This window comes from Triturus cristatus, chromosome 8 (genome assembly GCF_964204655.1).
Source record: "Triturus cristatus chromosome 8, aTriCri1.1, whole genome shotgun sequence".
Classification (NCBI taxonomy): Eukaryota; Metazoa; Chordata; class Amphibia; order Caudata; family Salamandridae; genus Triturus; species Triturus cristatus.
The window spans coordinates 394004022-394021829 of record NC_140591.1 but is presented as its reverse complement, the minus strand read 5'-3'; the positions used below and the strand labels follow the sequence as shown (position 1 = coordinate 394021829).

Here is a 17808-nt window from a genome sequence, read left to right as displayed (position 1 = left end):
CACTGATGCCATCAGGGTGGCGGTAGGGGGTCTGGGTGGGTCTGAAATTGTGTAAGGAGGCCTAAAACATGGTAAATAAACAGGCAATCATTTATTTGCAAGTTAATAAATGCTTGTCCATTGATTTAACATTTTTTTTTCTGAATATTAGTGCTCGGCATCTGATGCTGCTGTTCACCAGGGGGCTGCATGTAAAGGGTCAAGAGTGCCGCAAGTGGCCCCGGAACCGTACTTTGAGTATCACTGTACTATATGATATCAAATGTAGCTTGTTTTTGTTAGCTCAGTGTATCCTATTGGCATCTTCTCCAATGATCCAGAGGCAGTGACTTAAAAGATCTGTTGATGGCACCTACCTGTACCTGTGTGTCCCTCATCCTGTTGTTTGTTACAATACAACTGCTCAGCCCTCTGGTCTAAATCATGTTTCGAAGCGACCTCACAGTGCCAATTATAAGAGATTGAAAACTGGTACTCTCCAAATGGATAATCATTTTATTTATTCCTATTTTTTGATTGACACGTAAAAATATTTCCCTTTGCAATCCTTGATTTTTGTTTTTTGTTTTCATAAAGGTATGAATTCTTCGAATTAAAAAGGTCTGGCTGTAACTTGGTTGTCCATTCTAATTCGGTAAAAAGAAAAGGAATGGTAATAGACCAGCGGTTCACAAGTATGCTTTTCTCGTCACCTGATTGAAATATATTATTTCATATTTTCAATACCACCCACAAAATAATAATATCCTCAATGCACAAGAGTGTCACAGGACACACGGGTTCATGGGGGACACAGAAGTTCAGCTGAAGAAGATAGGAGTCATTGGTCTGTTCTTAAACATTGCAGTTCAGGGATTATACCATGACCCAGCATTCGGAATAGCAATCCAGAAAAGAGGGCTGTGAAGATACTCAGTCTAGTCTCACACAAGCCTCTCTGCATCGACAATTCATGGTGACCCATCCAGTTTCTGGAGTCTACATGTTCGTGCTAAGAGAACATAAGATGCACATGAACGACTCCATACCAGTCACACTAATCAGGCATTTCTCTAATTTAGCATAAAAGCATTATCAGGTTTGTCCTTTTAGACCGCTTTAGCTGTCTCACCATGGTTTAAAAAAAATCTATTCATATATATTATCCATACCTAAAGGGGTTTTTGGTCATTGGTCGGTTCAACTGCCATCCACATTTTCAGTCAGCCCATAACATACAAGGGGTAGTGGTTCAGCCCATTTTAGCCACAGACTGGCCATAATGTGACTGCTGAATTTTTGTTACAACATCTGGAGAAGCTCCTATGATAAGCTGTCTCTGACCCTGTTGTATGATACTAATGCCATGAGTGGGTGAAGCAGGAGTGTTTAAGAGACAGATGCAAAGTTTGCTCAGGGGGATATACTGTTTTTTCTGCACAGGTTAAGATTATATGGTTTGTCTCACCTTCTACAATGGGGCTTGGGCAGCCGACCACTAGGGAGGCTTGCATCCCCAGGGTTTTTTGGGCCAATAGTGCAGCTCGGGCCTAATTGAGCTATTTTTGGGCTAGTGGGATCAGGGGTATTTAGTCGGCCATTTCAAGCTGTGTGTCACCATTTGAGTAAGGTGACACGGCAGCTGGCCTGGGGAGAGTAAAGTTAAATTAGTAAACCGGAGCGACTCACCGCAATTGACAAAGCAAGGAGGAAAATCAACAGGGATATGAGTATTTTGTAGGGAGGGTGGTTTCGGTAGAGTGGAGCACCCCGAGCTAAAGAATGCAGCAATGTATTTCTTCAGGGGAGATGGAGTACACTTGTCTCGCTTCAGGCAGGAACTATATCTGATTCAGATAAAAGAGGAGCTGGACAGGGCACTGGACATAAGGAGGTACCCGAAATCTTCCTGGGGGAAGGGGTGGGGTCAGAAAACTTTTCTGAGTGGCGGTTGGCAGCTAGTTTTTACATGGTTACAGGTTGTGAACAAGTAACTCCGGGAGCAAGCAATATGGAGAAGTTAAGATAGGAGACACTTAGATGGGTTGATGTTTAGAGAGTCGGTAAAAGGTTGCAGGGGTTAAAGTTCAACAGTTAATGACCGAGTAGGGGTTTTAAATAGTTGCAAGGAAAGGATAAGGGTGGCAATCTTAGAGGTGGGGGGAGGGGAGGCAAGGTAAGTGAATAAATGTATAGTGAGGTGTATTTTTGTAAGGCAGACATTGTGAGGTGCACCTGTCTTTAATAAAGCAGCCTTTTTCACACATAAGGAGCGTGATTGTGGTCTGTGCTGAGTCCCCCCTTTGTCCCAATGCAGAGTGTGGCAACCGGGATCTATTTTGGCTTTCTCATAGATGTTTATTGCATTTTTTGTGTATTACCACAGAGGGGTTCTCAACTGTTTCAACATGCAAGCATTTCTCTAACTTTTGTGAGTATTATTGTACCTCAAGTTTTGAAGTCTTTTAGTTGGTCCATTTAAAACCTTGTTCTCCTTTCAATTGGTGTGGCATAAATAATAAGACAATGAGCACGGTTTTATCTTATCAAAATGAGACACCACTTACCCATTTTATATGCGCTCTCACCCATACACCTTACAAATACATTTGTACAAAACCACATACACACAATCTCTCTTGTGCATGTGGTCAAGTGCACACAACCACACACACACACACACGTCCTACTACTGTAACCAACCTATGAATGCGAAGTTAGTTTGCACCGCTAATATACATGTTTCATGGATGCATGGAAGCGTGCGCTATTGCTACTGGCGTTGTACCTCTTCTGTTTGTGTGTGAGGGAACTTTGCATTGCAGCTCCTGCAACTAACCTGTGCTTGTTAATTGTTGTTATGGGCCTTGCCCTCCTCTGCTATGCAGTACTTGTGATGTTTGAATGAACCTTGGAAATTCCATATTACTTCATAAAATCCAAAACGGTGATCTTTTTCAGTGTTCACTTTAACTATGTACTTGACTGAACCACTATAGAGGAACTCTGATCACATACGTTCTTAAGAAAAGCTCTCTGCCCGTCCGAAAAATGTGAGCAATCTCTGCTTTGTCCATGTTTCTCATTGCCAATACTATATAACATTTTGTTTGTATGAATGAGTGCAATCATGGACAAGGTAAGTACATGAATTGAGATACATGGACGAATGAATAAACCTATGGGGCCATGTGTGACTGATCAATCCATCCAGTCACCCACCCGCACAAACTCGAAAAATCTTAATGAAGAACCGTCGCACTGTTTTTTTTTTTTTTTAATTTTTTTTTTTTTAAAGGGGAGACATTGGCTTTGCATTACATGTTTTTTTGTGTTTGTGAAATAAAACTTGAAATACGCTTTACAAACACCTCTTTTGTACGTTGACTAATAATTGTATTTTTCTCCATCAATAATAACATTCCAAGCCACATATAAGGGGCACATTGCTTCCGATATCCCTGTTGGTTCACTATTGGCATCAGAGTGGATCGGGCGCATGAATGTTTCCAAGTATATGTTTAAAAATTATTGTTTCGAATAATTGCCACTCTGCGCCTTGATACAATTTAATGTACTAAGTTGAAAAACTTCAACATGTTAAAGAAATCTACTTTTAAATTTTGAAATGTTTATCACATTTTACATGATTTTCGTGGTCTACTTGCATGCCAAATGTGTTGATTGCCTGGGTTGTGCTGTGGCTCTCAGTATGGTGCTTAATATGGGCCAGTGGGGGCCACCGGCACTTATTTTTTGTGAATGGCACTTATTTTTCCTCATCAGACTTTCTCCGAGAACAAGGGAGGTAAAAACACACAAAGGAGAACTTAGGAGGATAGAAAGACGGGTCACAAAGGGAGAAAGCAGGAACCCGCAATAGTGAGATAATGAGGAAGTGGATTTAGAGGCATGAGATGGATTGGCATTCGGCCCGCTGACATTTAATAGCGCAGACCGCAGACTTCTGAGCAGAGCTTCAGGGCACCGGCATTCATCCTATTTCAAATTAAGCCCTGTCTTAGAATCAAGCCAGTTCTTTGGATCGGCTCTGGCGCTCTCTATTAATTCGCTAGCTTGCCCACCTCTAGTCTATAATACTGGCACCAGACGTTGATATTGTTCGCCAATAAGGCTCTCTGTCGGACCTCGAGAATGGATAATACCTGTTATTTGTCTCGCAAGGGACTTGTCTGGACCCGTTCAAGTCATTATTCTGTTTTATTTATCCGTGTCCCCTGATGCAGTGAACAGAGCGTCGCCCCAGTAACTGTGTAGAACTTTAACTAGGGTACTCGGTTTACTTTTCTGTTGCATGTCTTCTCACATGCTTAAGCTTCAAGATATTTTGGAAGACTGGTTCTGTTCTCAATTGATAGACACTCATTCCACACAAGTTTTATCAGATGCCTGGGGCATGTTCAGCATTTATTATAAACCATGCAATAATCTGCTGTACTAGGGGTTGGCTGAACTTGACCTCTTGACCCACTATTATGATACAAACACAATCAGTGCATCTTTAATTCGGCATAATGCCATTTAAAGCATGGAACACATAACATGAATACAATTCAATATAAAAACAGTTATGATCAATAAAACAAATAAAATATTGCAATAAATGATCCCTCTCAAATTCAGAAAAGTTTATTTTTGGCTTAAAGCAAGGCGTTAGTTACAATGTACAGGCTCGTAACGGTTTCTAATCCGGATCGCATGCCTAATACAATGTAGCACTGCATAGCACGTGTCTATCGTGGTTCGTTTCTGCAAAACTTCCCTTGCAGGCCGGTATGGTCTGATCTCTACCTGGCGCAACACAGGAGACCGAAAGGTACTTCTTGGGCCTGCATAAGGTGGACAAAGTGACATGTGCTTACTTTGGTGGTGATATCACAATGACCTTCGGGTAATTCCCGCTGCCAAGTGCATTGTAATGGAAAAGCCACTTTGAAGTGAATTAAATTGAACCTAAAGTATGTTAAAAGGAGCCAGTGATTTGCTTTCTCAATCCCTCCCAGACATGGCTCAATTAATTTGATTGTAGTGATTTGCAAGTAATATTCAACTGTTTTCATATCCAGGGGAGAGGATGTATCCTTACGGCTAGAGGGCTAGAGCGGCTGACCTCGGACCTGGGGAACCGGGTTCGAGTCTCGGCAATGAGGCTCAACATCCTGTGATTCTGAGCAAATCACTTAATCTCCCCGTGCCTAACAAAAATGAATGTGTTCATCTGTAACAAAACTGGTGCTCGTGTAAAGCGCTCTGATACCCGATGCCTCGCTATATAAAACTCTAAAAAAAAAAAAAGAGTCAGCTCTCAAAGGTTTAAGTAGATACAGCAAAATGTCTGATGTCTTTAAGCAAGTAACAACAAATGTTCATATGGGCTTGAGTTAGATTAATGATGACATCACCAGAAAACCTGCTCACAGTGATTGCATCAGTGTAAATTACATCCATACAATCTGGAAGGAACCAGCATGGCCAGACACGTGACGCTAAGGGCAGTGACAGTTGTTCTGGCCACACACCAGTTAAAACCAGCTTCGGCAAAGACAACAGGTATATGGCCTTGTCAAGCAGGTGCAATAGTTGCATTTCTCTTTATTTTTATTTTTTAAGCCTGTGCCACAAAAAGGAAAAGAAAAAAACCATTACACCATCTAATCATGGCGGCCTAATGTTAGAAATACACATTTTAAATTAAAAATCATACCATTTTAATAGTACAGTACATAAACACTTTTAGTTTTGCAGACCACGGCAGGAACATCTGATTCTTTTTGGCACAAGGAAACTGTCTGGGTTCTCAATTACTGTAACCTAAAGACATAGTTTAAACTCGCAAAAATTTCAAAAAGATTAAAGTATAAAGAAGGGAAAGAGAAAGGCATGGAACCTCGTATTGCAGACTGACGCGAGGCAGTGAGGTCGCGGACCTGCGTCTAGGTGTAAACCGTTGCGACAAAAGGCCTTTGAGATGGGAACGGACAGGTAATAGCTCCATGTCTTACTGTGCTCCCGTTCATGGGGTTAGCAATCAGCATAGCCTGTTACTCCGACACAGGTTCTGACAAAGGCAGTGCCCGCCTCAGATTACATCCATAGCACTTTACAGACACAGCCATGGTGTCTTTCGATCAGAGTATTCTATGGGATGTATTATAAACAAACATGGATAAAAGAGTGAGCTTTCCCTCTAAAGGGTCTCACCCTCCACTGCTCCTTCCATTACTGCCCTGCTTCCCTCTCAGATCTGAAGACCCTTCTAGTTTACTTTCCAGGGAAGCTTTTGCATTTAATCCGTGGGTGCCTTCCCCGAGCATTGCATTTATTAGGTTCACTGCAGGAGTTGCAGGGGCAGCCGAAGCCTCCCGAAAAGCTGTAGGGCCAAAGGCTGAAATCAGAGGCACAAGGAGTACTCGAGGTGCTGTACATAGCGCCTAAACTGGTAGCGTTAGCAAGTATGCAGAGAGCCTTTCCTCCTCCAGGGAGTTCTTTTGAAGGAAACGAAAAGGATTCTAGGGACAGCCACTTAAGGAGGGGCAGGGGGTGCAGTCACACATAGCTTCCTCCAGAGTGGGATATTAGGCCTTCAAAGGAAGACACACACTGCAGCAGTTTGCATCAGCCTTTGTGTTGAACAGGCGCACTCTATCCAAAGCCCATGCACACAGCTGCATCCTGCATCTATGCAATGTGCGTTCTGCGCTATAAACTTCCACCACATATATTATGTACTCCTATGGAAGCAGCTATACAATCATTTGCATCCTACACTATGCGTCTCCACACACACCCCACAACACCAGCTTACTCCTTTAGACCACATCAACACCCTACTCTACCTTCTAGATACGAAAACATATGCATTACAGCACCATCTACTTAATACACCACCACCGACATGACATTTCATGTCACACCATACGCCTTAATCCATTTGCACCACTACCTACTCAGTGACCCTATGTCACCGTCTACATCATTTGCAACTGTATGCAACCTGTAAACCACCAATACCTTACGCTTTTATCAAAAGCTAGTACAGCTGCCTCTGTATTGCATTCTAATCCCAACACTACATCCTTTGTAAAAAAATATATACAAAAACACCATCAACACTATACACCACCACCTACAACTCCACCTAAACCCTAAACTGCCTGCTCCTCCAATCGTTAGAATCCCTGGTGGAGCCAGGAGTAGGCAGCCTCCCCTTCTACCATTTACCCAGTTACCCTAGTGCGTATTACCTTTCCACCGTCACTACTCCAGGCCTCCTTCTCCACATTACACTTGCACCACCACTTACACCAGGGCATCCATCAAAAGCACGGGAAACGGCCACTACAACGCGGCCGTTTCCACGCATAACCACGCATGCATTACAACGCATGCGTGGTTACCACAAATAGTCTTTACCACGCATACCTTTACTATGAGATATGTAGTAAAGGCATGTGTGATAAAGGTAAAGAAATAATTTTAAAAAAGGGGTGATTGGGGGTCTCCCCACCCCAAAAAAGCATGGGTTTAAAAAAGGGAGCTTTGGGGGTCTCCCCCCCCCCCCCCCCAAAAAAGAAAAATAAACGCACCTGTTTCAGGAGTTTACAGTTAAAGAAGAAAAAAGAAGCGGAGGCAATTGGAGTTGTTAGAGGAAACGGAAAGACACTTCCGCTTCCTCTTAACGACATCAAATGCAAATTGGAAGTGCTTGGAGTGGCGAGGTAAGGGGGAATGAGGAGGTGATGTCGCGCAGTCATAAATTTTAAGTGTACATTTTTAGGGTTCATTTGTAGGGATTGGAGATATCCTTTAACATGAAAATGCCATTAACATGCATAGTTTAACAACAAAAAACGTTGTAAAAGTATGCGGGCCCGATTCACAGAACTAACTTAAGACAAAATCCTAAACTTACTACCATTTTGGTATTCACAGAAGGCACTTACTCATTTTGGTATTCACAGAAGGCACTTACTCATTTCGGTATTCACAGAAGTTAGGAGTCCTAACTTTAGGACTCCTAAATGCCTTCTGTGAATACCGAAAGTCTTAAAATTAGGATTTTTCTCAGTTTAGTAGTAGTATAGTTAGGACTCCTAACTTTAGGACTCCTAAATGCCTTCTGTGAATACCGAAAGTCTTAAAAATAGGATTTTTCTCAATTTAGTAGTCCTAAATTTAGGACTCCTACGTTTAGGACTCCTAAATGCCTTCTGTGAATACCGAAAGTCTTAAAAATAGGATTTTTCTCAATTTAGTAGTCCTAAATTTAGGACTCCTAACTTTAGGACTCCTAACTTTAGGACTCTTAAATGCCTTCTGTGAATACCGAAAGCCTTAAAATTAGGATTTTTCTCAGTTTAGGAGTCCTAAGGTTAGGACTCCTAACTTTAAAACTACTAAACTGAGAAAAATCCTAATTTTAAGGCTTTCGGTATTCACAGAAGGCATTTAGGAGTCCTAAAGTTAGGAGTCCTAAATTTAGGACTACTAAATTGAGAAAAATCCTAATTTTAAGACTTTCGGTATTCACAGAAGGCATTTAGGAGTCCTAAAGTTAGGAGTCCTAACTATACTACTACTAAACTGAGAAAAATCAAAATTTTAAGACTTTCGGTATTCACAGAAGGCATTTAGGAGTCCTAAAGTTAGGACTCCTAACTTCTGTGAATACCGAAATGAGTAAGTGCCTTCTGTGAATACCAAAATGAGTAAGTGCCTTCTGTGAATACCAAAATGGTAGTAAGTTTAGGATTTTGTCTTAAGTTAGTTCTGTGAATCGGGCCCTGCGTGTTAAAGGCATTTTCGTGGTACAGGATATGCGTGGTGATGGCATTCGCGTTGTAACGCATGCGTGGTGAAGGCATGCGTTGCAACGCAATGCGTTGTCACGTCATACAACCCATAAGCACAGGAAATCGAGACCCATGTGAGATTTTCAAGGCAACCACTGACTAAGGAAATTACTTAATTTAGATCTCTTATATGTAAGTTTACCCTAATAAAAATTCAAGATACTCTGTTCGTGATCCGGTATTCTTGGATATAGTCTGGACACTTCTGACTTGCACCCATATTTAGTATCCACACCCCCTGCTCTACCTTATACCACTTTCACCATGCCCCACCATCAACACACTATTGTATTTACCCTCCTACTCCAATATCCTACACCAGCCAACACCTACGCTTTACACCTTGAATATTACTCTACACCAAGCCTGCAATCTACACCACAGCCTACATGCTACACTGCCATTTGCACCCTGCACCACTAGACTATGATCTACACAATACAGCACAATACACTGCTGCCCACAACTGCACCCTAACACTATTTACCCACATGCACTCTACACTTCTCAAATAACCCCCTACTTTTTACAAAACCAGCTGTGCCACCTACCCCCTTTAAAGAGTGCCTCTTCACAATTCACTCTAACCTACACAAAACACAGTCGGCTACTCTTTACATACTGTCACAACCTACACTCCAAACTGTGCACACACTACGCAACACATCATCACCTAAGCTGCTTTAAACATCAAATAACACCTACAAGACCAGCGCCCCTACACCCTGTACTACATCTACACCCTATTTACACAACCACTTACACGCAAAATCACTTTCCTGCTACCTACCCAGTTGTCAATAGTGCACACTACTTTCGCACTTCATGCCCCCAGCAGTCATCCTCACTGTTGCTACCACAAGCAGATACGGGAAACCAAGCACACAGTCCTTGCAGATTGCATCAAAGCCAGCACTAACAGTAGCAAGGAAATATTTGCCGCCATCAAAGATTATGGCGCACCTCCTGCCACCTCCAACAGCAACACTTCCTCACAAGACCTTTGCAGTAGGCTCTTAGAATTCTTCTGTAACATAATAACCTTCTGTATACAACCTCTTCGATCCTCAACTGGACTCTGTCACTAATGCAGATCAACTTTCCATTATGTCTGAAGAATAAACCCTGGCCCGTGGCCTACCGTCACCACCATCAAAATCAATGCTACCATGAAGTCCACCAATCGGACCCTTGCTCCCACCATGCCTTCCCCAAAGGGCTTTTACCGATCAGCAAAGCACTAACACCCATCCTCAATACCTCCATAGACTGAGCCAGATTCATGGATACCTGGAAACATGGCATCGTCATGCCCCTGCTCAAGACACCATCTGCTGACCCAGCTACACTTTCCAACTACAGTCAATCTCCCTCCTGCCATACTCAGCAAAGGTCTTGGAGAAAATAATTAACTGACGCCTCACCGACCACCACAGAAACCACCACCTCCATGAACGCACACAATCTGAATTCACGCTCAACCACAGTCAGAAAAAGCACTCACATCTGCCACACATGATATCCGCATGATCCTTGTCAGATGAAACACGGTGGCCCTAATTCTCCTGGACCTCTCTGCAGCATTTGAAATGGTCTCACAACAGACCCTCATCAGTCACCTGCACAAGATTGGCATCTAAGGACCCACACTCCGCAGCATTTGCTCCTTCTTAAAAGATAGAACACAAGCTGTCAGCCTGGCACCTTCCTCCTCAAAAGTCCAAGCTCATCTGTGGAGTGCCTCAAGGTCCATCGCTCTGCCCTCCCACTTCAACTGACACATGATCCCTCTGGCCAACGCTATCATAACACACAAAAAACAACATCCTCTCCCATGCAGGAGACACTCAACTCACACTCTTCTTCTCAGATAAGACCCCCAACAAAAGAAAAAAGTTCACGACCTGCGCGACCGATGTCGCTAACTGGATGAAAGTCAACTGTTTCAAACTCAACTCTGACAAGACCCGCACCCAGCACTCATGCCAGGAACCTCAGAATAATCATCAACAGAAAACTGGATGCGACCAAACTACTCAATGCTGTCACTGCATCATGCTTCCACACCCTGGAGTTGGTGAGGGAGATCTTCAAATCGCTCCTGAGCAACTCTAGAAAAAGCTGTTACTCTTGCACTAGTCACCAGCAAGTTGGACTACAGGAACACCCTCTCTGCCGGGATCACCAAGCAACTCACTAGAAGACTACAAACCATTCAGAACTCGGCAGCCAGACTCATCCTCAGCCTCACGTCACACCACACCTCAGGGAGCTCCACTGTCTCCCCATACACAAGCATGCTCTTTTCAGGCTCCTCACACAGTCAAGGCACTACACAACTTAAGCCCCGCTACCTGTACAGTCACATCTCCTTCAACCACCCACCCAGCCACCTCTGCTCTGCAGGGCTCCTACTCACATACACAGAACCAGATCAGCAGGACAGGTGTTCTTACATTCTCCTGAAGCGTGGAATGCCCTCCCACTCCACATAAGAGCCTCCTCCTCTCTTCTTGAATTCTGCAATAAGTTGAAGACCTGGCTTTCAATTAACCAACCTACCATAGGCAGGGCTAGGCACACACACCTGCTCAGCACCAGGATATCCTCACTGTTGATATCTTGCTATACACATGGACATAACATAACACTGTATGTTTGCAATATAATCCATACCGACACCATCACTAATACCTCTTCACCCACCTATACCTACACAACCTTCTACACACTAGAGTTTAATACCTACACACTAACTACACCCCAAATGAATACCTCACACGCAAATAATCAACTTTTATGCACTACACCACAACCTACACTCTACACTAAATGCACAACCAACCCTCCCTACAACTACATCATGCACCCCAAACCATACATCACCCCACACCACCATCTACACCCTACACAGCTGCCTACATCATACAGAATCACCTGAGCAATACTTCACCTACACTTTTTGCAATCAGAACTCACTATATCATACACTACCCGCTGCACCGCCACCTAAGCTATTCAGCCTACACCAGAACCTACACATTACACAACCTACATCATAAACCCACTACTCGGTGCATCATCACCTATACCGCAACATATACCGTAGAGCTCCTCACTGTACTCAATAATTCTACCAAAACGTCCCCTCTCTGTGCCATCTTTACCACCGATGTCACCACCTGCACACTACACAGCCCACACTGTCATCTTAAAGTTAATATGTGTACATCCTACACAATAATTTTAAATATAATGCAATAGCACATTTATTAAAACTGCACTACAACTTACACTATCTTCTCCAGTCAATTATACACCCCTCATGTACCACACATTTCCATGTCTACATCTGTTCCCTACACCTGCATGCGGAATCACTATACAACCAGGTATAGCTCCACCTATTCTCTACAACACCTCCTGTACTTTCAACACCATGCACCCTACACTACCATCTACACTAGAATACAGAACATCATACCTTATTCTGCCATATAGAGCCTGTACCAGGACCCATATATACGCAAACTCCCTGCTATGTTGTGTTTCTCTGAGGCCTCTTTTATTGCTGTTGGGGACTGAGAAGAAATCAACAAAATTGTATGTTTGTGCTGCATTACGTTATGTAAGATTTTGAGCCAACTGTACTGTGTGCGATGTTTGTGACATTTTGTGTTGGCAAGTTATGTTGGGTGCACTCTAGTAGATAACTATACTGCACCTCTGTGCTCTGTTGAATCTCTATGTAGAGATATTTTGTCTAGTGTGTTCTGTTAAATGTTTGTTGTGGCCTGTCTCCATTTCCCAGAACAATAACTTCCTCTTGAAAGCCTAGTGATGGTTGGCGTTGGTCATCACGCTTTTGCTCTGTATTTGCTTTTCAGGTGGATTTTCTTCTCCTATCGTGCCTTAAGCTGATCCGATGGAATCTGGGCGTGCTAAACAAGGCAAACAGAGTGAAGAACACCTAGTTGGTAAGTGCAAATAACAGCATTATATTAATAATCTTAGAAAACGTAAAGGTAGGGTCCAGTTGTTTATATAGTGGTTCATACTACTGTTGCTACAGTACAGCATAGCACATTTCACTGTAATGATTTGAACTAATCGAATGGTTAATAAGAAACATGACATACTGTTGCTAACCTTGGCTAAGTATTCCTAATTTTGACACACAAGGGAAATAGTGCAAAGAGTGAAGAAGCCATTTCCCCAGCAGCAGACTTCTGTTAAAATGGTAAAACTAAGAGTAGAACTCAGTCAGCTAGATAGCTATTAGACCATGACTCATGTACTTTGGAGGGCAGCTCGTCTCTGAAGTCATCATTGTATCTAAGACATATATAAATTCAAACCCATCAGGTTATTTGCTTGTCTTCGTCCAACCTATAATATATCACCATAGTAGCCCCATGCCCTCCTCCGGTGAGATCACTCTGCATTTTAGGCCTCCATAGATATTTCCACTGGCCTAAAGCCATATACGTCCTCCTGACTCCCAGGACTACTAGACTGACTTTACTGCTTACTGTATTCACCTGATAAGGAGTCATTCCTCAAGTTGGTTATATGCATTAATGAAAAATATTTATGATTCAGCTTCAAATTTACCAGAACTTTGAAATGTGGAGTTAAATACCACAGCTCGTGATCAGAGATTCTCAAGATCAAAGTGAAGTCATTCCTTAGCCACAGACGTTTTATTGCCCAGTTGAGCAGCATCTTAAATAATAGTGACATTCTCTAAAGGCTTTTATTTCTCAAACTTAGCAATGTTTCACTCCTACATTGATCTTCTTTCCCCTTCAAAACTCCAGTGTAATAGAGATTACTCTTTTAGCCTCCTGCTCAAGCAAGAGGCTTATAGATCTTTCTTGTTACAAGATTCCTCTGTTTGATGCCCATGGTCCATATCGCATCATCTCACTTATCCGCCTAATATCTCCCATGCTCCATGGACATCTGTTGGATTGCCATCTCTTTTGTCGCCGTTACTCCTCAAAGCCTCCTTGCTGCAGCTTGCAACCAGTACTTTGAGCATAGCTGCAAGTCCTGGTTGAATCGCCCCACCTTTCACATTAGCTCACTAATCTACCTGTTCGTGTGCCTCCCCTCCATTTGAAATTTGGTAATCTAAGCTAGACAAATGGTTTACTAGTTTAGTAAATGGCCGGAGGCCAACTTTTTTTGACCCTGGAAGAAGGGAGGGGTAAACACTATTCCAGGTCACTTCTACATTTTTCATCTTTTAAAGTTTGAGCTGAGCTTTTATACTCTATACTTCTCAAGAGAAGCTCCAGAGCCCTAAAGAAAAGATGCACCCAACACCACTGTGAAGCTCAGCAAATTCTACCCCCATTTTATTTTTTTAAACAGACTTTATTAGGTCACAAAACAAAATGCAGTCAATCCCCTTCCCCCGTACTCCGCCCTCCAGCCAAATCAGAACGTGGTGCAGTGACCAGTCCACCAAACTGATCACAACTGTACAACATTCACCCCAACAGCGTCTATGCTACGAGGTAGGTCATCCACAAGAGTAATCCACAATGAATGTGCGATAAAACCAATATGCCCCCCGCCCCATCCCCCAGCAACCCCCCCAACGTAACCCCCCCCCATCCACCCACCCAAGCATGTCGCCAGTATCTATCATAATTACATGTGCATCAAAGCCTCACCTACCACTCGTCGGAACCGCCTCCCAGCTATCCCAGCAGAGAGTGCCTCAAGAGCATATGGGGAAGCCTGTTACAGGGTGCTCACGGAACCGGGGCCCCATCATCCTCCACCGGATCTCCCCCATCTCCCACAGCCGAGCGCTTGAACAATTCCAGGGGCGCCAACCATGCCCGGGCCCATTCATGCGATCTTTCATTTTTACTACGTCTAGCCAGACACAATCTGTAAGTCCCCTCACTTCCCGCCCATTTCTCCATTTCCCTATACCACCACAAGAAATTAGGTCCCTGCCTCGCCTTCAAATGGGAAGTAATCTCCCGCTTGGCCAGGACCAGCCCCAAGTCAATAAACCTACTGGTGACCTTAGTCTTTGCAGTATGCGGAAACCCATGTAGCAAACATACCCCCGGGCCCACCTCCAAATCCCTCTCTGTCACCGCCAGGAGTAACGTCTCCACTTCTTGCCAAAATCCAGTCACCTGCGAACAGTCCCAGAACATGTGCAGAAAAGTCGCCCCAACATGGCCACATCGGGGGCAAGCATCCGGCCCCCCAAAGTACTCAGCTATTTTGCTAGGTGTAAGATATGCCCTATGGAAAACATAAAACTGAATGAGCTGGAAACGTGCATTTCGTGTACACTTCCAAGGGCGCTCCGTGATTTCTTCCCAGTTTTTGTCCTCAATAGGCGCCCCCAGGTCCGCCTCCCACTTGACGCGCAGCGGAGTCAGTGGTTGCCGCATATCTCCAGTAATCCGCCTGTAGAGACAAGTCACCGCCTTAAAGGTACCCACCGCCATCACTACATACTGACAGGCAAGAGAGGTGTCCGGCTCTACCATCCCCTTCCGCCAGTGCTTCCTGACGGCCGCAGTCAAGGCTGCATATAAGAGGAAGTCCCCCCGCGGGAGATCATGCCGCTCCCTAAAGTCGTCAAAGGGGAGCAGATTACCATCCTCATATAGGTCGCCCAGTGTCATAACTCCCGCCTCCTCCCAGGCCAACAACCGGCTCCAGTCTCCCCCGTGGGGTAACGCCTCACACATTCGTAGAGGGATCTCGGGCGCGTAGGGAATGACAACATGCGCCCTCCTAGCCAACCGCGCCCAACACTGCCGAACCACCCTCAAGTCCGGAGGCAGTGAGGCTTCTCTCACCGGCACCCGGAGCAACACACAAGATAATTGGGACCAGCTCGGATCCGACCCCTTTTGTTCTTCTGGGCGCCTGATGTCACCCGCCACCCACTTTGTGAACCACTGGAGCTGCGCAGCGTGGTAATAGGACTCCAGGTCCGGCAACGCAAGGCCTCCCTCACTCCTGGGTCGCTGTAGAGTAAGCAGCGCTACCCTCCGCATCCCCGCACCCCAGATGAACCCTGTGATCAAAGTGTTCAACTGTGCAAAGAGCTTTCCCGGGATCCAGACTGGGAGAGTCCCAAAGTAATAAAGAAATCTGGGCAAAATGACCATTTTCCCCAAGGTGACCCTGCCGGCCACCGACAATGGGAGAGTCCCCCAGAACTCAAAGCAGGTTTTCGCCCCTCGTACTGCTCGCCCCACGTTGCCCTCTAACAAATCAGCGGGAGCGTGATAAATCCTGGTCCCCAAGTAAGGCAAACACCGGGATTCCCACGGGACATCCCCCTGGCGAATCATCCCGTCCGGTCCCGTGGGAAACAGACAAGACTTGGTCCAATTCACCCGGAGTCCCGCCACCCTCCCTAGAGTCTCCAGCAAAGCCCGCGCCCCCTGCAAGGCCTCCCCAGCATCCGGCAAGAAAAGAAGTAGGTCATCCGCATATAATGCTATGTGCTGCACTCGTCCCTCGACTAATAACCCTGGAAAATACCGACCTGACCTAGCGTGAACGGCCATGGGCTCCATTGCCAGTGCAAATAACAAGGGGGACAGCGGGCACCACTGCCTCATTCCCCGAGCGACCGCGCAGGCACCAGATATCAAGCCCCCCGTCCGCACCCTAGCAGTGGAAGCACTATAAAGAAGCGCCGTCCACTGGACAAAACGTTCCCCCATCCCGAAAGCCCGCAAGATGTCAAAAAGATAAGGACACTCCAGGCTATCAAAGGCTTTTTCAATGTCGACCGCAAATATGCAGGCCTCCTCCTTGTCATAAGAGTCGGACCCCAAGATACGCATCAGTCTGCGTACATTCATTGCAGTATTGCGGGTTGGAATGAACCCAGCCTGATCCTCATGGATCAGTTTCAACATATGGGGCATCAACCGACCAGCCAGAATACGAATCAAAATCTTGTAGTCGAGGTTGAGCATCGCCAGAGGTCTATACGAGGAACGTTCCCATGCAGGTTTACCCGGTTTAAGAAGGGGAACTATGAGGGCTTCTCGCGTGGTAGCAGGGAGGGTCCCTTCTCTGCGCGCCCCGTTATACAGCGCCACCAAGCAGGGTATTAGAAAATCTGCATAAGCTGCATAAAACTCAATGGGGAGCCCATCGGTGCCTGGGGTTTTGTTCCTAGCCATGTGCTTTATGGCACTACGTACTTCGCCCGCTTCTACATCCCGACCTAGCGCCTCAGCATCTGCAGCCACAAGCTTTGGGAGCCCCGCCCCTGGCAAGAATTCTGCATCCTCCGGGCAACCAGGGCCCGCCCCACTCCGATACAACTCGGCGTATTACTGTAGGAAGTGATCATTGATGTCTTTTTGGGTGCAAAACACCTCCGTACCCTGCCCCCTCAGTTCCACTATCGGGGTCCCCCTGCGGGCCGGATTGGCCAGCCAGGCCAGCAATGCCCCCACCTTATTGCGTTCCACATGCGCCCTATCCATGTAGGCTTTATAGTCAAAACAACGCAATTTCTCGGTTTGGACGGCTAACGCCTCCCGAGCCTCAAGCAGCCTTGCCTGTCCGTCCGGGCGCTCCGGCCTCTCTCTCTCCCTATCGCGCACCCGTCATTCCGCCGACTGGACGTCCTGCAACAGCACTCTGCGCACTCCCACTACCTCGCCAATACAGCACCCCCGAACTACAGCTTTAAAGGCGTCCCATTCCACCACCAGGGATGATGCCGTACTGGCGTTAATTCGAAAATAGTCCTCTATGGCTAACCCAATGTTAGCACGAAACACCGGATCCTCCAGCGTGTCTGGCCGAAGCCGCCATGTGGGAATAGCTGGCCGAGCTCGCATCCAGTGTAAAACTGTCAGCAAAGGATTGTGATCCGAGGTTGTCCTAGCTAGGTACTCACTGTGCCCCATCGCCCCATGTACGTCAGGGGAGCTAAGGA

General features: G+C 45.3%; 1 protein-coding gene across 1 annotated transcript in view; it reads left to right on the top strand.

The window, feature by feature from the left end:
* The window catches only part of STOML3 (stomatin like 3), a 111997-nt gene that overhangs the window by 17559 nt on the left and 76630 nt on the right, over positions 1-17808 (top strand). The window contains exon 2 of the mRNA XM_085621761.1: positions 12740-12829. Within this exon, the coding sequence (XP_085477887.1) occupies positions 12778-12829 (52 nt within the window). The 5' untranslated portion in view covers positions 12740-12777. The remainder of the gene's footprint in view (positions 1-12739; positions 12830-17808) is intronic.